The 18,344-nt window shown below is 51.0% G+C and overlaps 7 protein-coding genes across 7 annotated transcripts; 2 read left to right on the top strand and 5 right to left on the bottom strand.

The window, feature by feature from the left end:
- Positions 1 to 934: 934 nt before the first annotated feature.
- On the bottom strand, positions 935 to 2,687 carry BJX68DRAFT_58331 (phosphatidyl synthase). The gene is made up of 2 exons (XM_071049446.1): positions 2,222 to 2,687; positions 935 to 2,173 (listed from the first exon to the last, which is right to left on the bottom strand). Exons 1-2 carry the CDS (start codon positions 2,605 to 2,607, stop codon positions 1,222 to 1,224), a joined length of 1,338 nt encoding a protein of 445 aa, XP_070900587.1. The 5' UTR covers positions 2,608 to 2,687; the 3' UTR covers positions 935 to 1,221.
- Positions 2,688 to 4,978: 2,291 nt separating this feature from the next.
- Positions 4,979 to 7,459, bottom strand: BJX68DRAFT_58321 (uncharacterized protein). Its single transcript, XM_071049445.1, has one exon. The coding sequence runs from the start codon at positions 7,358 to 7,360 to the stop codon at positions 5,087 to 5,089; it is 2,274 nt and encodes a 757-aa protein (XP_070900586.1). The 5' UTR covers positions 7,361 to 7,459; the 3' UTR covers positions 4,979 to 5,086.
- Positions 7,460 to 8,217: 758 nt separating this feature from the next.
- Positions 8,218 to 9,154, bottom strand: BJX68DRAFT_234737 (YqaE/Pmp3 family membrane protein). The gene is made up of 3 exons (XM_071039793.1): positions 8,865 to 9,154; positions 8,667 to 8,801; positions 8,218 to 8,605 (listed from the first exon to the last, which is right to left on the bottom strand). The coding sequence occupies exons 1-3, from the start codon at positions 8,879 to 8,881 to the stop codon at positions 8,584 to 8,586; spliced, it is 174 nt and encodes a 57-aa protein (XP_070900585.1). The 5' UTR covers positions 8,882 to 9,154; the 3' UTR covers positions 8,218 to 8,583.
- Positions 9,155 to 10,211: 1,057 nt separating this feature from the next.
- BJX68DRAFT_234734 (uncharacterized protein) lies at positions 10,212 to 12,002 on the top strand. The gene is made up of 2 exons (XM_071039792.1): positions 10,212 to 10,524; positions 10,574 to 12,002. The coding sequence occupies exons 1-2, from the start codon at positions 10,312 to 10,314 to the stop codon at positions 11,933 to 11,935; spliced, it is 1,575 nt and encodes a 524-aa protein (XP_070900584.1). The 5' UTR covers positions 10,212 to 10,311; the 3' UTR covers positions 11,936 to 12,002.
- Positions 12,003 to 12,162: 160 nt separating this feature from the next.
- On the top strand, positions 12,163 to 13,386 carry BJX68DRAFT_58246 (H(+)-transporting V0 sector ATPase subunit c). The gene is made up of 6 exons (XM_071049443.1): positions 12,163 to 12,326; positions 12,445 to 12,457; positions 12,585 to 12,714; positions 12,769 to 12,925; positions 12,979 to 13,082; positions 13,142 to 13,386. Exons 1-6 carry the CDS (start codon positions 12,313 to 12,315, stop codon positions 13,210 to 13,212), a joined length of 489 nt encoding a protein of 162 aa, XP_070900583.1. The 5' UTR covers positions 12,163 to 12,312; the 3' UTR covers positions 13,213 to 13,386.
- Positions 13,387 to 13,926: 540 nt separating this feature from the next.
- On the bottom strand, positions 13,927 to 15,272 carry BJX68DRAFT_58267 (mitochondrial 37S ribosomal protein mS38). Its single transcript, XM_071049444.1, has 2 exons — positions 14,858 to 15,272; positions 13,927 to 14,780 (listed from the first exon to the last, which is right to left on the bottom strand). Exons 1-2 carry the CDS (start codon positions 15,210 to 15,212, stop codon positions 14,089 to 14,091), a joined length of 1,047 nt encoding a protein of 348 aa, XP_070900582.1. The 5' UTR covers positions 15,213 to 15,272; the 3' UTR covers positions 13,927 to 14,088.
- Positions 15,273 to 16,088: 816 nt separating this feature from the next.
- BJX68DRAFT_254507 (guanine nucleotide-binding protein subunit alpha) lies at positions 16,089 to 17,392 on the bottom strand (the record flags this gene model as incomplete). Its single annotated transcript, XM_071042895.1, has 5 exons — positions 16,089 to 16,430; positions 16,489 to 16,747; positions 16,799 to 16,962; positions 17,020 to 17,204; positions 17,260 to 17,392. The coding sequence occupies 5 exons, from the start codon at positions 17,390 to 17,392 to the stop codon at positions 16,089 to 16,091; spliced, it is 1,083 nt and encodes a 360-aa protein (XP_070900581.1).
- Positions 17,393 to 18,344: the final 952 nt, after the last annotated feature.

Below are 18,344 nucleotides of genomic sequence, written 5' to 3'. Positions count from 1 at the left end.
GCCAGCGGCCGCCGGCATCGCCTCAACGCCTCCAGGAACTCCCCTCTGACGTCGTCCGCTGGGACAAAGTTACGCCACCGTGCGCTACCATCCGGCTAGGCACTTCTAACTCCACATTCATTGGAGAAAACTATCTTGTGGTACAGGCACCACCACAACCTACACGGCTTCCAGGGGGAAAGCAAGTTCGAAACTCTCGCGGATTTGCCGGTTTGGGTCTTCCCGTTTTGCTTCCGAGGCGCTTCTCTTTGTTTCCCGGTAATAATAATAGCTCGGCTTTATGGAGGGAGAGCTAAGATGTTAGGAATATGTGGTGGCTGATATAGTACAGTTCACAACCCCGGAGCTTCTACCACTCACAACTTCGGAGCCATGATCTCCAACGACGCGTATATTGGAGATTAATACTATTGACGACCCGGGTATCGCCGATTTCAGGGATTATCGAGGAAACCCTATCTTTAAACCGACCTCGTAGAACCACCACTGACAGCATAACCAAACAACAACGGCATAAATGACACCAGAGAAAAGTGGCGCGGGGATCAGGCGAAGGAGGAAGAGCCGAGGCAAGCCCAAGCAAGTGTGGACACATTGCATTGCGCAGGTTATGGAGTATGTTGTACTTTGATGTAGCAAGAAATGCAACATACATCGGGCATGAAAGCCACTAAACAACCCTAAATTTTAACCTCTCGGGTAGTTGGAGGAGCGGTGATGGGAGTATGGTAGGCTTCCTGCATACGGCATGCAGCGTGTGTTGCTGCGAAGTCTCGTCATGGTGCATTAGGGTCCCGCTCGGGGCGTCCCGGGGAGGGGCTTCCTGCATGTGCTCTATGCTGTATGCTACGATGCTTCGTGGGTAATAGTGGGAGGGGAAGACAAGGTAAGATAGGGTTGCATGTCAAATTAGTACAGCAGTCTGATTGAAGTGGATTGAAATAAAGCAAGTAGTCTCTAGACTATCTAAGTAACTCCAGTCTGTAGCTAATGCAAGTAGAACGAATGGATTAAGCAGGAAGGAACATGCAGTTCAGATGTCCTCCGGGTGGGGTGAAACGACAGAAAAGCAACTATTCGTCTAGCCAAAAAGGAAAGGTAGTAAGGATAAGGGGGTATTGTAAAGAATTGAAGTTAGTGTAGCCGTCCGAGATGAGGTATCTCAATCTAATCATGCTTCGTGAAGAGAGATAAAAGGAAAGATAGGTGATGGATCAGCCGTTATACGTCAGTGATGCTGAAGACCTCGCCGTTGGTCGCTGGGGTTTGTTCTGCTGGACCAATCGACTTTGAACGGAGCTCCCGTTCCATAGCGAATTTGACGGCATCAAGAACAGTGTTGCAGGTCTTCTTGGGCGGGTAGCGCGGGATGGTACCCTCTTGGTAAACACCAGTCTTGACTAGAATTGAGAACCAGTTGGAGTCGCTGTGCTCGTTGAATTCGTTGGTTCCGCGAATGTCGGAATCGGGAGTATCTCCAACAAAGTAGACAGTGCCAGGAGGCTTGTTGATACCGTGGGTATCTTTGCGCCATTGCCGAAGAAGTCGAGTCGCAAACTCGTAGGTACCGAGTTGAGGCTTGCCAAAGGCGACTGTATGCAGCTCCTTCCCGGTCACTGCTTTGTACAGGGCTTCCAATGAAGCGCGAAGGGCACCCATGCCAATGCGGGAGTGATGGTGAGAGGTGGCCCAAACAACGTCATTGTGGGAGAAATAGACAGGTGGGTGCTCGTCAAGAGTATCTGAGCGCTCCAGGAGGTTGCCTTTCTTGGACATGAGGACATCTAGGATGATCTGTTGGTCACCAGCCCAGTCGCGGCTGTCCGCAAAGACGAAGATTGCGTCGATGCGCAGCTTCTCAAAGTCTAGAGTCCGCGAATTCCGATACTCTTCGTCTGTCAGTTTCCGGAACGGGGTAGTGTCGTGTTTGGTCTTGATAATGTCTCCAGGTGTCACGACGTCCTTGAAGCCATAGCCCTCAGCTACTACTCGACATTTCTCACCCTCTCCACCAACGACGAGAACGGTGTTGTATTTTTCAGCCATCTCCCTCATCGGCGTATGTCCGCAGATGAACTGGCCGGGGGAGACCTCAAGTTCGAGTTGCTTGCTGAGGTCTACGCATCGTTCTTCCTCTGTCTTTCCACCGCCGTTCGTGACAAAGATATAGGGACTAACAGAAGTCAGTAAGTCAAAAGTCGAGGCGGCGGGGGAGGCTTACATTCTGATGCCGTAAGGGTTCGCTCCATTGATGTATTTCATAGCCTCGACAGCAGCAGGGATGGGTTTTCCTCCTCGGATGAGGACACCATCGATATCGAAAGCTAGGGCAAACTCGTCTGTAGTGGTGCTAGTGGTTGGGAAAAGCGGCGTGGTCAGGGGCGACTCGGCAAGGAGCGAGCCATCCTGCGAAGAGCTGTCGTAATCGAGGTGTTCCTTCGCCAGTTCCATCTCCACGGCGGTCTCTTGAGCTTCGCTTGTTGCCATTAGGTGTTGCGGGGGAATAACCAGGTTCCGGTGGCAAACCAGGTCGGTGGGCTCTACTAAATTGTTCGACAGTCGGCGGACGTGGCTTCCGCCACTCGGCATAGCCTGGTGTACAGACATCTCGGGTATTTGTCCGAAGGGAAAGCACGACAAAGAGAGTTTGAACCGGGGAAAGCTCGTCCCTCAAAAAAGCTATTCTCGCGGGGGTCACTCAGGCAGAAACCTAGTATGGAAGATTCTGTGGTTGACACAAGCTTTGAAGTGGGTAGGCCTGTTCACTCTAGAGCAGAGAAGTGGAGATTGAAGATCGGTGGGAATGCAAAGAACAAGGTGCGAGGAAGTCGACCGTTGATACCGGCAAGCTGCTTGCCTTATATACTAAACAGAGGCCATAGTGGAGTAGCAGATTCTCTAGATGGTGCTGCCCCAGAACTATGACATCGGCCATGTATGGCACAAAGCGTTGGGTGGATTCCGACATACAATCTTGTTGGGCCTCGGTGCCTGCTCCACCAGGGCGAGAAGTTGACCTCAGACCGTCCGGTTCGATGTCGTAGCCCAAGGCGCGCGGTGGGTATGTTGTAGAATCTGTTCAACCAGAGAGCATGGAGGTTGCCTGAGCAGATATCGGACCTATCAACGGCGTTGGAAGGGTGACGTCCGGTGGTGGAGCCTTGCTCTGGAAAACGGGGGTTTGACAGGTGAAAATCAAAATAATTCAGGCCGGCTGTGGCTCGGGAGATGTACGTTGTACATCATCATATCCGACCAAAGATTCCATTGAATTGGCGACCATGGCGATTTTGGAAGACAAGCGGAAAACGGTTGAAGCTGGTACCATCGCAAGCAGCGGCAAGAGCTGTCGTCAGTCCAAAAACTGTCACCACCAAGAGGCACTCGTTCGGAGGGCCTGCAAAACGAGGCTCTCCGCCGTCCGCCAGCGGCCCAGCGCCAGGGTCATTTGCACAGCAGAAGTGATAATTGGTTGAGAGGATGCACAACCTTGTGCTCAATCTCGAGTCTTCCCGCTATGAGATCATCTTCAAACCGGCATCGATTTCGCTTGAATCGAGTGCTCTAACCCGATCTCCGTCCGCCTGTCTAAGCTGCGGAGGATGAAAGCTGACACAGATCACCATTCTGACATCACAGTGGAGCCGAGGTCCGTGTTACTGCGACACTATTCAACGTCGAGCCTATCAAGCAGCCAGAACCTTTACATGACCGTACATGTATCCAAGCCTCATATGTAAGCTTGCTTGAATGAACACTTCGAGTCAAGAGACAACCTCACCCATGAAACAACCACTCTCCGAAGTCCGAAACGAGCAACCCCCATGAAATAGGCGAGGACGAATCAGCGCAGCAACCCGAGCTTCGAGGAGTCAAAAGGAAAACACAATCATCGGAACTGATTGGCTCAAGCGAGTCAAGCGTCATCGCAGCCTCCCAGGTCCCTATCAAATACCGCTTACGGATCTTCATGCATGCGGCAGCCTCTAGTCCACTTAGCGGCGTCCAAAGTGCAAATACTGAGTCGTACCTACTATCCGATTTCGCAAGCGCGGACTGAGTGTATTTGCTTCACCGCAGTCTTTTGAGTTTGTCGGGATGTCGTGCATGTGAACTTGTGGGTACAATGCAACCTCTTCATCATAGACTGCTCCATCCAAGGTGGGAGCAGTGGAAAATGCCGGAGGAGGCCGTAGGTTTGAGATTGGCCAGTATGCCCAATTTGTTCAACGCTGTGTTTAGCTAAGGGGTCAACAAGTGACAATAGAGAACAGAATTAGCTGCAGTGGAACAGATACCACCATGAGCAGTTGAGGTAATTTTCCTTGGAGCAAACTGACTGCCCAAGTGTGCATCATGCGGGTGGCTTGGGGTCGGATTCCTTGGGATGCGGGTTGAAGGGCCAACCATGAAGACTACCATGTAATGTATGTTGTATAATAGTTGCGCGGCCCTATTTCGTCGCGATGAGTAGGAACACCATCATCACCACGTGTAGCCCTTGTACCTCTTTCTTCCACAGGGCTCTCGAATTCTTCTAGCATATCGGTTCCACGGTTCGTAGTTAGACGACTGCAGGCCCGGACCACTGGCAGCCTCCGCTAAAGATGAGGTTATTCGGGCGTCGAAGTGCCACGACCCAGTTTCACTCGGCGATGCAGGGAGAAGAATGAAGCATCGTCGAATGTCCGCAGCTCAAGACAACAGCAAGAATGTTGTCGAGGGCATGCAGCCAAGGGGGGGGTGGGACCAGAAGATATAAAAGAGCCAGAGAAATGAGTAATTCATGTTATTACTTTTAGATAGTAATTCTAAGCCTGAGAAATGCGCCCAAACCATGTCCATCAAGGACATCCAATGCATATCCTGAAGAGAGATAGAGCTAGAAGGAAGGTGGTATGCTGAAGTAAGGTAGAGAAGAAGAGAGAAAAAGAGAGAGAAAGAAAGATGGACGGTGAGAAAAGAACGCTAAATGCCACACGATATATATAAATAATACAACGAAGAAAATATGTCCGTACAGACGTGAAGCCCATGTATGTATATGTTCAGTTAGTCAAGGCAGCATCATCAACCGTTCAATCAATCAATCCACCTGAAGAATCAAATCTTGGCCCCTTCTTGAGAGTGTCAGATTCCGCTCCATCGGCGCAGGCTTCTTCTTCGGCATGCCCAGGTTGCCTTTACCTCCAGGTGCAGCAGGAGCGTACTTGTTACTGTAATCTCCTGATTGACGCGGTGTTATGTACCCCCATGGTCCTGCTTGTTCTCTTCCTCCGGAAGAGGGGCCACCGAAGGATGACGGCTGATGCTGATGCTGAACCTGAGCCTGAGCTTCACTACTCTCCGGCTCATGCCAGTAGTCATCAGGGCAGTAGGGAACTGTAACCTCCTTGGGAGATGGCTTCCCGCGACGAATCTGAACACGCTTTATATCATCTTGCCGGACGATTCGCGGACGAGAAACGATTTCTTGTACTGGGCCTGGTTGAGTCGGCGGGGCTGAAAGTGAGGATGGACCGGGTGGATGGTATCTCGCCGGCTTATTACTCTTACTCGGGGTGTTGAAAGGATTGTCGAGAGTCTTTTGTACTTCGCCAGTAGGTGTCCGGATTTCGCGAACCGGTGTAAGGGGACGGAAAGACCCTGAATGGCGGGATGTGTGGCGTGATGGACCTAGCCCTAACCCGGTGCCATCGCCGCTGTAGTCTAGGCTCTCGAAATCGTACCCTGGATAGTCGCCAAAGGAATTCCGCTTCGCGCCGGCGCTGTGAAATGAGCTGTGTGGGGGCGGTTGCGGTACGTTCTGTTGTGCACGTTGAGGCTGGATGACCCGCGCCCCGACGAAACCAGCGTCGGTGCTGGGCCAATAGTTGTCAATGTTGTCATCGTAGTCTATGTGTGCAGACTGCTGGTAGGGAGAGGCCGAGCTCGAGCTCGAGCTTCTATGTATGGCGGCTTGTCGGGAGGGTGGGATGTTCTCTTTGGCAGCTGCGTATACGGGTTTCTTGCCGTGATCGGGTCCCTTTGTTGTTGGTAGCTGATTCGGTCCTGGTCTGAACCCGTACTTCATTGCCCGCGGGTTGGCAGGGAGGCCGGCCATGGGGGGTCGGTTGCTGCTTCTATCCGTCGAACCGGTGAATACGAAATGCTGGAGGGACGGACTGGGGAGGTTCCGTTGTGCCGGAGGATTCTCTTCCTCGAAGTAGGTTGCTGTGCTGGAGGGCCTCGACTTTTTATGCTGACTCCATCGTAGTGGTCTCGGGTAGAGCTCGTATGTGGGTTTGTCCGGGAGCAAGTCGGAAACCGTCCTTGAGGAGATGGATGAGGCTGCGTCAAACTCCAGGTTAGAGGACGATTGAATTCCCGATCTGTCTGTCAGCCCCGCCCTCATACGCTCGTAGTCGTACTCGGCTTCAGGTTCCGTGACAGTGACTGCTGGGTGCTGATATCCAGGCTCTGCAGGAGGGACAAGTCTTGCATCCTCGGCGTCTGTATTTTGCGTGCCAGGTGACGGGCGAGGCCCCATCGGAGGTCGTCTCGGGGGGAAACTGAAATCTGGAGGCTCAGCCATGTGTCCTCCAATCTCGAAGAATTCCCGATCCTGCGCGTTTCTGCGTCGGATTCTCCTGGAGCAGAAGAAGATGATGACTCCAAGGATAAAGAATCCGGCAAGGCCTGAAGCAACGGAGACGCCAATAACTGCTCCAGAGTTGAGACCGCTACCTCTGGCAGGTGCGGCAGGTGGATCGCTTGTGGTCGCGCTCGGCGACGTCTCGGGAGATGTAAATGTCGGTTCATCGGTTTCTGTACTGGAGGGATCCGGCGTGCTGTCGGTGGTTGATACTGGAGTTTGAAATGTTGTGACCGCTGTCGGCGTTGGATTCGTCTTCGTTGTAGTCGAGATTGTAGTCGTACGAGTATCTGTAGTCTCGGGCTCGGCGGTGATTATCGTAGTAGGTCTCGTCGCGGTAGAGGTAGGGTTAACTGTGGGCGCGATTGTGGCGACAATGGTGGGGTGAGTCTGCGGTAAAGCTCCGGGTACAGAGTCGCAGATACTGTATGTATCGAAGCTCATTGCCACTTCCATGGAACACAGCGAGAGACTACAGCGCAAGGCACCCTCTCCCAGGGTGTAGCCGCTGGTTGTATTCGTCGTGCACAGATAGTCAAGGTCACAACCTCTCGCGCAAGCGTTTCTTGGATATTCGGTGCTGATGAAGTTCTCGATGCATTGTGAAGCACATTTTGGCATTAAGTCCAGCAAGGAAATGACAGTGGTCTCCGCGCCCTGCGCGAGGCATACAAGACAAATAAGGATAGATGCGAACAGTATCCGTCGAAAAGGATATGGTAACATGGTGCGGTAGCCTATTGAGAATCTCTGTTAGCTGCCATGCCCTCATTCTCCCAGGTGTGCAATAACAGACGACCACGGGGGAACAGGAACTGCTGAGCGCTGTCAATACTGTACATACCCCAATCTTGAGCTACAGAGGAGCTCTAGCCTCTGAGTCATTAGTGAGTGTAGTATATCATTCTATAAGTCCTGGAAGTGATTAGAGAGGAAACAATGAGTAAAAGACCAGAGAACAATCCATGAGGAAAACCGAAGGGCCGGCGACAGAGTGGGAGACAACATCATCATCCTCAAAACTCAGGGCGGCTACAGGCATTTTGCTGCTATTGGTGCAGTAATGGAGATCAAGTCCTTCAGGCCCGCTGGCGACTGGCTGGTCCATAGATTCGTCGAACCTGAGACGGGGGCGCCTGTAGCTCAGGTGTACGCGCCGTGATGAAACACAGGCCCGGGAAAGACGTAGTTGGCGAAGGAGAAGTACCGAAGTGTGAGTACTAAGCGCTTTCTCTAGAGGGGTGACGATGCCTGAAAATAGGCGCCGGGGTTGGCGTTGATGCTGCACGATGAGGCAATCAGCGTTCGAGTCTGCTGATCGTGGGGTCCGGCGCTTCGAGAGTGAAGTCGTCAGGGCGCTAAAGATTGATTGGCGCTCGCTCGTGTTCTTGAAAATTTCTGTACATGCGACGAACTTTGGTGTGTGCAGGTTCCCGGTGACAACGGCGGGAGGTTGGGCGATCTACAGAAAAGTTTACAGGTGAGCCCAACCGCGAGCCGCGAGGGTACATTTTCAGCACCACGCGACAATCGACTGGCTGACGATTATTTTCAGGCGATCAAACAAGTAGGGTCCAAGTAGATGAATAATTGATACGTCATTGAGATTATCCATTGAGTATAGAGTAAAAACAAAGCCCAGTAGCACCATGAGCTGGTATCATCGAAAGAGACTCGCGAAACTGACATAAACGGACATAGGAAACGATATTATAATCCAGCGACACATCAAGCAAACTCGGTCATCAGCGTGCGACGGTCGTGAGAGATGTCGAAGGAGGACGAAAAGAGGTGGGACGCCAAGGAATCAACACAGGGATGCTCGAGCTCGGCCCCTCTGCCGGACCTCCACGGAAGCAGCGGATAGCTTGGGTTTCCAGCGCGAAGCCACGACAAATTGGGGAAAGACTGCGGCGGGTCACGATGCGACTTCACAGGGTCGTCTAGGTCTAGTGTTTGAATATAATGTAGCTGTTCGAGCACGTTAGCGGCCTAGACTCTGCAAATCTCGGGTTGATTGCAGATGACGTACATGGCGTGGATAATACCAGGAATCCAACCCAGGATGGTCAAACAGATGTTGATGAGGAAGTCAGCACCGCATCCTCGCTCAAGGAAGACTCCAAGAGGGGGGAGGATGAAGGCGAAGATAAGCTTGCAGATGTCGCTGTACCGGAAACGTTAGTCAAGGAGCTGGCGAGGCTCAAACGGCTGTTCGTGAGAAACTCACGAGGCAGTGAAAGGCATTGTGGATTAGCTTGTAGGAGCGACCTGTAAATTGCTAAGGAAGATGTAATGGAGGAGGATGACGGACGGTTGGAGGAAAGATAGGAGAGAATAAATAGCAGGGACGAAAAGGCGGGAGAGATGAGCGGTTCTTAAATCCTCGCGAGCGGGGGCAACGTCAGGACTAGTTGAGCCTTAGCTCGAGTGATTATTTGTAGATGAGCAAGAAAGGGTAAGCCTTTCAAACGAATAAAGCTGAACCTAGAATCCCCAACCACATCACCGTTGGATTGGAAATGGAAATGGAAAATCATGCTTGCTACCAGCCTAGTTTGCTACGTCATACTCGCTGCCACTGTGGCTCATGACTATGGGCCGACGCCCTGATTGGTTTCTGCGCGGCTGCCAGGCCAGGACGTGGATATGTCATTCAAAGGGATCGCTGCTCCGAGTCAGCAGTAGTCAAACAAAGCCAAGTTGTATCTCCTCTGTAGTACGACGTGCCGGTGTTCGTGCTCCAGCAATCCAAAGTTCCTCCCAGCTTGCCAGGGATGATAGCCGGCCCTTTCTCTGGTTCTTCCATCAACCAGAACCTAATTTATTCGGTACTGTTGATCGCATTTTCGCGCGCAATTCTGCTGCCTAGGCTCTGGGTCTTGGCCCTTCGGGCGCTACCAGTAACTAGCAACTTTATGCATCATCAGACTCGCCAGGGAATCGAGTTCCTCATCAACAGCGAGCTTAGTTCTTCATAAAGAGGCAGACATGGTTATTCATAGAAACGTAGCCGCCTCCAGTACAGCCCTACAGCCCCATATTCCATGTCCAGCCACGTTCTGGATCCCGACCCAGCCCAGAGCGTTCCTAACGTACATGATATCATCCCCAAGTAGACTATTTTCAGGAGCAAGATGCGCAAGCGCTGGAAACGCGTGCAAATAATGATAATAATATTGCCTACGGAGTACCAAATTTACACAGTAGTCCCAGGGGCCTTGAACCGGACACAGCGGCAAACAAGGCAGATCTTCGGTGATACAATCATGATATCGCCTGCTGCCGTATAATCTACGTAGTTATTCTCCAGCTTTGTGATGTAATCAAATACTAGTTGCTCAGGATCCGGGTGCTTTCTCGAGCTCGTTGTTATGTTAAACTGCCGCTCCGCTTGGCCATACTTTGTACTCAGTTACGGGTTGTTAAGGTGAATTCGAGCATGCTTATCACTCCAGAGTAACAGAATTCTCGATGTAATAATGCCTGGTTGTGGGAATTGTATATTGATTGATCTACTCATGGCTTGGCGGCCGCAGAACTGACTAAAAAGTCCCCATCACTTTCCGGCCCAAGACCTCTCTCCCAAGATTACCCACACGACACCCCAGAGGCAACTCGCCGGCGCTGGGAATTTTACTTCACTTACTGGGCTCATCTTTGTTACCAATGCTTCTATGTCGGTAGCTCCAGGGTTCGCCCCGCGCCTTCTGCCAGCGCGGCTGGCTGTCGAGGCAAGCTTCCCTCGGCAGGGGTATGCACATGCGCGAGACACTATTCGGGTGCGGACGCGGACATCTCTAAACAGATCAATTGCAACCAAGATCAATGAAGCCGTTGCCGAATCACATTTTGCCTGTACCTGGCTCACTTCAACGCCCGAACAGATCGTAAGCGTCCTCTAGCTTTGAACACTCCGAGGTGCTAAACGTCCAAGAGACTCTAGATGATATACTTTCCAGTTGTCCCAACCCCTCGTCCGGCCTCTACGGAGATCATGCCCAAGTCATTCTCGTTACGCCCGCATTCGCGCGCTGGGCCGATCCGAAGAGCCCTTTCCTCGAACAATGGATGAACCAATTCAGCAATCGCGACGTGCCGTCTTCCGTTGGGGAGCCTGTCCACGCTGTCATAGCTGTTGTCGATCGTCTGCCAGGAGGTGATAAATCCATGGCTGAATCAGAAGGACTGTCCATGTTGTTTGTTCGAAGCGAGAACATTCAGGGCAAACCTATCGCGTCCCGTCAAGGCCGGTCGGCTGAAAGAGAAGAGCCCACGATTAAATTCTCATTTCTCGAGAGCGTCGCATCTCAAGAAGCTATGCGCCCACACCTCCATGAAGTTGGTCTACGACTCGCGAAAACTATATTTATCAATGGCAAGGAAAACACACTTTTCGGTACCCGTTGGGCTTATGATGCTTCTGCGGGGAAGCTTGGCCTCAAGGAATCTGTTGATCTGTCCCTTTGCTCGATCACGGTGAATCATACGGGTCTCCAGAAATCGCTCGAGCTGCCGCTATATCCGGTTGGCGAGCGACGAAAGGTGATAAATAGCATGGGCAATATCCTTCGTCAGATAGGAAAGCATGCCGATGGTAAATCGGACGAACCGATGCCAGCTTCCTCTGAGTTAGAGAAGGAGCTTCCGCGGTATATTGATGAACATAACATCGCAGACCGACGGGTCTCTGTTTGGGCTCTGATCGAAACCTCAGTCGAAAGTCCCTACAGCAAGTCAAAGCATTCACAAAGCGACCTTGCAAAGTCAATCCAGGCGGGTGCTAAGCTTCATCGTGTCATGAGTGGCGGGGGTGGATGGGGTAAGAAGCAGGGCCTTCTGTCTCTTGATCCAGAAATAAGCTTTGAAGAAGCCGGAAAAGAGGGTGTAGCTGCCCTCAGTTCTGTATTTTCAGACAATGCCCAGCATGCGACCCACGAGGCAATTCCTGCTTTCGAGCAGCGAATGTTCATGGAAGATCTGTCTACGCTCTCACAAGCTGCGGAACCGGGTGACTACGTTCAATTCTTTGCCTCCATTGAACAAGATGAGCCGCCGAAAACCCAGAAGACACACCCGCCAGTTTCGGAAGGAAGCATTTTGTACAACTTCGGCGTAGTGTCTGACGCGGAGGCATTGCCGAGCCAGATCGAGCAACAGAGGGACCTGGCGGTAGTACCAAACCACTTCGGGGCTATATCGGAGAAGGCCATCACATATCTGCAGCCAGTCGACGACGTGTACGAGTCTCGTACGAAGATAGATGTCCCTGGCTCACGGGTTGTCTTGACGCTCTCGTGAAACGCATTCGTCACCTTGGATATATTCGAAAATCCAGCCATATATGTAATAAAACTGTACTCTTAACATGCAGAAATACTCACTCAGTATCTCAAAGTAAACTCCTTTGCGTAAAGCAGCTTCATTGGACATACTTTGGAGGCCCACTTGCCAAGTCCAGATCACGTGATAGCGTAGGCGGTGCATCAGCCTCTCCGAAGCAACCAGCGTGTTCGCCTCCAAGTTCCAACTCCAGTTCCGACCTCCATCGTCAAGTTCTCGCTTTACCATCGCAACAGCATCCCTGCGGCGATCTTCTACCTTGTGCTTATCTTACTCTTTCGCTCTTACAGTTTTCTACCCGACCTCATCTACCCCGAATCTGGTCCGTCTTCAAGATGACTGAGCTTTGGTACGTAATCATCAACCCTCTCCTATTTGCCCTTCTCTAGCATTAGAGCTTGTACTGCGGCATTGCTGCTTGACTTTCATCGAGTGTTCTATTCTAATGCTAACGATTGTTCGAATAGTCCCGTCTACGCGGTGAGTATTCCTTTACCTCCCACACCCTCTATGCCAGCTCCCGATCGACTCGGCCCTTGTCGGCGCACGAAGTTCGATGCTTTCATCGCGAACTGAAGCACCTGGTGGCTGACTCTGGTTGTTTTAGCCGTTCTTCGGCTCCCTCGGCTGCACTTCAGCCATCGTCTTCACCTGCTTCGGTGCCGCCTATGGAACCGCTAAGGCTGGTGTTGGTGTCTGCTCCATGGGTGTCCTTCGCCCCGACCTGATCGTTAAGAGTATGTCAAACTCGCCGGCACGTCATTGAGATACAATTCTAAAGCTTCATATAGACATTGTCCCCGTCGTCATGGCGGGTATTATTGGTATCTACGGTCTCGTCGTGTCGGTTCTGATTGCAAACAACCTTGCCCAACAAGTTCCCCTCTACACCTCGTTAGTCCAGCTCGGTGCTGGTCTTGCTGTCGGTCTTGCCGGTTTGGCAGCTGGGTATGCTTCTCAAGCTAAGTTCATTCGTGCTCTAGAGCTAACTCGGAATTCAGTTTCGCCATTGGTATCGTCGGAGACGCTGGTGTCCGCGGAACAGCCCAGCAGCCAAGACTCTACGTCGGAATGATTCTTATTCTCATTTTCGCTGAAGTTCTGGGTAAGTCAATATATTAGGAAATGTCCACGCGGCCGATTTAACCGATGTATTCATTTTAGGTCTTTACGGTCTTATCGTTGCCCTTCTCATGAACTCTCGCGCTACCCTCGACGCCAAGTGCACTCTCTAGAGCTCTGACGAGCTTCAAGCGATGCTACCGTACGCCCAACGAACCCTGTGAAATGACCCCGTTCGCATACGAAGCATTTAAGCTCTTGGATTCGGACTGAACGTATTTGTATGATCTGTTGGTTGGCGCTTAGCTCCCAAGTGCGATAGACGTCAGGCTATTGCTTCAAGAGCTGAACTTGCGCAATGATTGGATGGAAGGGGACGGAAGAATGGAGGAAACTGTTGGATTTACACGCCTGGGACAAGAAATTTTATAACACCACTTCCCTACTGGCCTCCCTATCCTGCAGCTCTTGTAGGCTATAGAGCTCTCAGGGAGTGGGAAAGTTTATCGTAGATACATAGCATGATTTGCGGAAACTGTACTTTATTGGAGTTGCTTGCTTTGATCCTAGAGAACTGGCTGGATCTTCTCATGTGCTTCGTTCTGTTTTTCTTGAATGCTTTTAGTTTATGCTATCGATTTCATACTGTTTTGAATATTTGCCTGCTGGTTCTTGATGTTGCGTACCGAGAGGTAAGAGATTCTGTGCTATGCAAGGTAGGATAAGTTGGGTTTTTGACTACTGGATGAACTCCGCAGATTACGCCTGTAGGCATAAACAGAGGTCTATTGATGTACAATGCAAACGGTATGCACTAGTTACAGAGTAGCAAAGTAGATAAGGAGGACAAAATGAACCAAATAGGAGAGTGCACCGCGTGAGACAAGATATTCTAAGAATGAGATGGGAAGTTAAGACAACACGACGGTTCCGGAGATGAATTGCCTTGAGGGGCCAAGCCGAGAGGTAAAGAGCAAAGGGAAATTAGCACCCGAAGGGAAGAACTACTAGAGTGTACGAAAATGAACAAGGCCGCTGGATTCAACTAATTAGGCCTTGTCAAGCTTGCGTCTCAGCGTTCTTGTCCTGCGGAGCAACTTCTTGAACTTGTGCTTCTTCATCTTCAATCGGCGGCGTCTTTTTGTGCTAAGCGCCTGCATGGTTCCAATGTTTCGTGAACGTTCGATGTAGTTGTTCTCCGAATTGTAGGGGTGGTCGATGATGACTTCGGCGCCGTCAGCAGCGGGGGCTTCCATGGACCGAGCCTGGACAAACGGCGTCGTGTGAGCCTCGTATGTCTTGCTTCCGTCGGAGTGAGTGGACTCCTGAATGGTCAAAACGGTCGAGTAGCTCTGGGAGTTATGTACGTCTTCCGACTCCGCAAGCGCGGCCTCCTTGGACTCGTCGAAAGGTACGGGAGGAGGTGGAGGGTTGAAGGGACGAAGGCGTCGAGTCATTTCCTCCACGGACATTTTCAATTCGGTCATATCTAACCCGTCGAACTGAGCTCCGTCAACCTCGTAGGCGCCCATGTGGCCGTCGTTTTCGACGAGGCGGTGCGTGGCATTCTCCATGGAGTTGACGGCGGAGGAGAGAGTGAAGATCACATCATCCGCCTCGCCCTTCGTGCGCTGCCTAGGAGCGAATATAGAGTCAAATGCTTCTGAACTCGAAGGCGGAGGGACGGTTGTAGAGACGGAGATTGGGCGGTGGATGGAGAAGAAGGATGCGATATGGACGTCTAAGCAGATGGCATTTTGTCAATATGTTTCGGCTAATAAGAGCAAGATAGGCGGAAAGCGTAGCTATGCTACTTACCATGCGGTTGCAGATGTTGCGTTGAAGGAACGCTGGGGAGGGGAGGAAGCGGCCTCGAAAAAGCTGTCGGCCGGCCATTGCGGCCACTACCATCTTTCCCCCGTCGGCGCGAAGACTTGCCCTCACGCTTCTCTCCAGAGTTTACTTCTTTCGCGGGCGTTTGAGAGGAGGCGTCGATCTTTCTCGAGCCATCGCTAGGCTTGGAGGATGACGAGGAATAGCGGCGTTGACGTGCTTGCGTGGTGCGGACGATGCCTGCGGAGGATGCAGCAAGGCCCTGGCTGGACGAGCGAGAAATGCCAGATGCCGGAGCAATTGGCGCCCACGCTGCCCGGCGCAGTGACGAGGATAGCATGTTTCGGTGTCGGAGAATCCCAAAAGGAGGGAGGATGAGGTTGGCCGGGTCAAAGACGCTGCTCATGAGGCGAAATCGAAGTTGCCGATCATGGTGGAACTCGGATTAGGTAAGTTCCGGCCTTAATGCCTCAGGCACAAATACTCTAAAATCAGGTGATCGCAACAGTTGACTCGCCATCAGTTAGTACGTTCAAGGGCAGGAATTTTCCAAAGTTGTGATTAATTTAGCTAAAATACAAGGTGAAGGTAGAAGGATTCTGCAAGATTAGTATCTCAACGCATCGATTCAGAGCCAATGCCAGCCTCATAAGCCAAAATACCTCCAATGATCAACTTCTAACATATCAACTCCATCACGCAGTTTTAATCGAAGATTCGGCGTGAAGTATCGAGAATTTCTGGCAGGCCAGTCCGCGAGGAAATTTCTGGGCAATCTTGAAAACATGGCTAGTCGGAGAAAGGAAAAGACAGCAATAGGGCAGTAATGAAATGAGTCTCGGCATGAGAAACAAGAATAAAAAGAAGATTCGTGAGGCATGGCAGGGCATTCCGATAGGCATCAGGAATAGATGGTATCAATCAGCATTATATAGGAAGTGAGCCCATCGCTGAACCGTAGAAAAGAAAAGTTGTCGGGCAGCAAAAGCTCTTGACATGGAAAGTAGTGCAATGCAGGTGCGGCAGAGACAATAAGCCTCGATTGGAGGATATGAATGCAAAGAAGAAATGTATAGGGTGACGTATAAGGTCTGAGAGGAGGGTGTTATCGGAAACCCAGACGCTCAGGCAAATGCAACGTAAATCGAAATGCAGAAAATGCAATGGGAATCTCATGATCGCTGAAAAACGATTCAGTCGTTTAGAAAAGGCCAGCTCATAGTATGAGAGTGTGGAGATTCTTCTGGATAATCATATCCTGTACTGAGTCCATGGTAGCCTTCAACAATGTTGTATCAGTGGCATTAGTGTAATGAATGTAGATTTCTCGGTCCGGGATTCGGTTGATACCGCGGAACCGATCAGCGAAGTATTTTGCAGCAGCATCGAAGTTCGTGTTCGAATCGTTGTAGTCTGGGAAGTGTTTCGAGATGGGCGAAATCTCGAGTTTATCCTTGAAGAGGTCAATCTTGTTTAGGAACAAGATGATGGGCTTTCGCTTGAACCATTCACCATTAACCAAGGACTCGAAGAGCATCATTGCCTCGTGCATTTGGTTCTATAAAAAGGGTGGTTAGATGTTGTTATTCACGTTAGCAGAGGATATGTCCACTTACAGCATTTTGGTCCTCAACCAAACACTGGTCGTAACCAGACAATGCAACCATAAAGAGCAAGCATTGCACACCCTCGAAACAGTGGATCCATTTCTTCCGCTCGGAACGTTGCCCACCAACGTCCATCATGCGGAAATTCATCTGCCCAAGCTCGAATAGTGTCTCTGTGATACCCGTTGTCCGTAAGCGCGCCTGCAGCATATCCTGATTGTCGGGAAGCCAGCCAGGCGCGAATATGCGTTCCAGTGAGCTGAAAAAGCTGCATTTGGATTAGTATACTCATAGACGCACGTTTGGCGGTGAAACCTACTAATTCAGATTATCGTGGAGAGCAAACTCGTGGCCTTTAGAGACTGCCTTCTGGACTCCGCCGTCGTTCCACATCTCGGTCATCGCATCACGAACTCGAAGGTCGGAGAATGCCTCGTCGATACCCACGTCAGGTTCCACATTATCTATGAAATCCGCCAAAGGCTGGTAACGCTGATGTTAGTAAGACACCAAAAAGCTGCCATTACTAGTCGAGCTTACTCTTGTTTGCTCGTGCTCAAAGTCAAGGTCTTCGGTACGCATGATCTCCAGAAGAACCTTGAAAGCGACAACAATATTCGAATAGATAACCGCTCGGGTCTGGCGCCGTTCGTCTTCAGGAAACCCTCCCGCATGAATGATGCGCATCTGTTTGATAATAGTCGACTTGCCTGATTCTCCAGCACCTGAGGAACAATCGGTAAGTATAAACGTGATTTAGGTAGCGGACTTCGTACTCACCAAGCAGGAGAATCTTGATCGTTCTATCCATCACTTTCTTGTCGTTCTTGAGTACCTTTTCTATCCTAGCATTCCGTTGAATAGCATCCTTCTCCTCCGCCGCATCGACGGGCTTGGAGCTCATACAACCCATGGCGTTTAGCTAAGTGCAGGTAAGCCGGCCGATATCTCGAGCACCAATTTTACTGCTTTTCAGAGATATGATCAGTAAAGTCCTTCAGCGCCGATGTGCGTACAAATCTTCGACACCGGTACCGACAGTCGCTGGGTGAATCAGGGATACCCTCAAACTGCGCTAAGAACCTACTCAAAGAGGGGCAATTGAGACATGCGGCGAAAGCTGGTCCGAAACTTAAGTTCTGCACTTACTTCCCCTTGCCGTTGCTTCCTCGGAGTAAAAGGGTTAACACAGACAGAAAAAAGAAAATCACCTACCAACCAGGTCGTAGAAGCGGGAGCCAGTGAGCATCTACCGAATCCGGTCACAGGCAGCGGGCTGACGGTTTGACAATCCCCAATGAGGTGCGATGACAAAAGCACAAGCTTCCTATTTCTCTGTGCGGAACTTCTTGCGTCACTTCAATGCGCAATACGTCCTTATATACGATCTGCTGACAGGGAAAGGCGTGGTCGAAGAGGAACCGGAACGTTCGAAGGAAGGTACTGAGATTTCCAGATATAGGTTTCAAACGATTATTGCCCTTCGTCGCGACAATTGAGAGTTATAGGTGTGGCCAGGTGACCCGGGTTCGCACCGAAGATTTGGCAGCACTTATCGTCAGTCGCAAGGTCGGAGACGCCGTCGCAGGTTGCCGAGCAAGTCAGCACAGTTAACTCGGGGGCTGAAGCTGAAAGCGCTTTGACGATCGAAGCGGGAGAGCACCGGGCTTCTCTGTAGTTTATGATGGGGCTTGGTAAGGTCCGCTCGAGAGAAAAAGCAGAGAGCCGAGGGTCAGGGTGATCGGAGCTCAGCGGAGAGGGTGTGGTGCATCCCTTCCAGACGACAATGAGCGATAAAGCGAGGTGGGAAAGCGCGAATCGACGGAGAGGTTCTAGAATAAATCTTCGAAGATTCGCTGCAGGGA

This window comes from Aspergillus pseudodeflectus (genome assembly GCF_044049435.1).
Source record: "Aspergillus pseudodeflectus strain CBS 756.74 chromosome Unknown BJX68scaffold_15, whole genome shotgun sequence".
NCBI classification, from domain to species: domain Eukaryota; kingdom Fungi; phylum Ascomycota; class Eurotiomycetes; order Eurotiales; family Aspergillaceae; genus Aspergillus; species Aspergillus pseudodeflectus.
This window is presented reverse-complemented; position numbering and strand designations above follow the sequence as displayed.

Bases quoted from the DNA above. Each gene is read 5' to 3' on its own strand.
- BJX68DRAFT_58246 (XM_071049443.1), top strand. The intron at 12,926-12,978 runs GTATGCTTCTCA...CTCGGAATTCAG, and splicing joins CTTGCCGGTTTGGCAGCTGG to TTTCGCCATTGGTATCGTCG. The intron at 13,083-13,141 runs GTAAGTCAATAT...TATTCATTTTAG, and splicing joins CATTTTCGCTGAAGTTCTGG to GTCTTTACGGTCTTATCGTT.
- BJX68DRAFT_58331 (XM_071049446.1), bottom strand. From the start codon at position 2,607: ATGTCTGTACACCAGGCTATGCCGAGTGGCGGAAGCCACGTCCGCCGA. The intron at 2,174-2,221 runs GTAAGCCTCCCC...GACTTCTGTTAG, and splicing joins AACCCTTACGGCATCAGAAT to TCCCTATATCTTTGTCACGA.
- BJX68DRAFT_234737 (XM_071039793.1), bottom strand. The intron at 8,606-8,666 runs GTACGTCATCTG...GTGCTCGAACAG, and splicing joins CCTGGTATTATCCACGCCAT to CTACATTATATTCAAACACT.
- BJX68DRAFT_58321 (XM_071049445.1), bottom strand. From the start codon at position 7,360: ATGTTACCATATCCTTTTCGACGGATACTGTTCGCATCTATCCTTATT.
- BJX68DRAFT_234734 (XM_071039792.1), top strand. From the start codon at position 10,312: ATGTCGGTAGCTCCAGGGTTCGCCCCGCGCCTTCTGCCAGCGCGGCTG. The intron at 10,525-10,573 runs GTAAGCGTCCTC...AACGTCCAAGAG, and splicing joins CTTCAACGCCCGAACAGATC to ACTCTAGATGATATACTTTC.
- BJX68DRAFT_58267 (XM_071049444.1), bottom strand. From the start codon at position 15,212: ATGCTATCCTCGTCACTGCGCCGGGCAGCGTGGGCGCCAATTGCTCCG. The intron at 14,781-14,857 runs GTAAGTAGCATA...CCATCTGCTTAG, and splicing joins GCAACATCTGCAACCGCATG to ACGTCCATATCGCATCCTTC.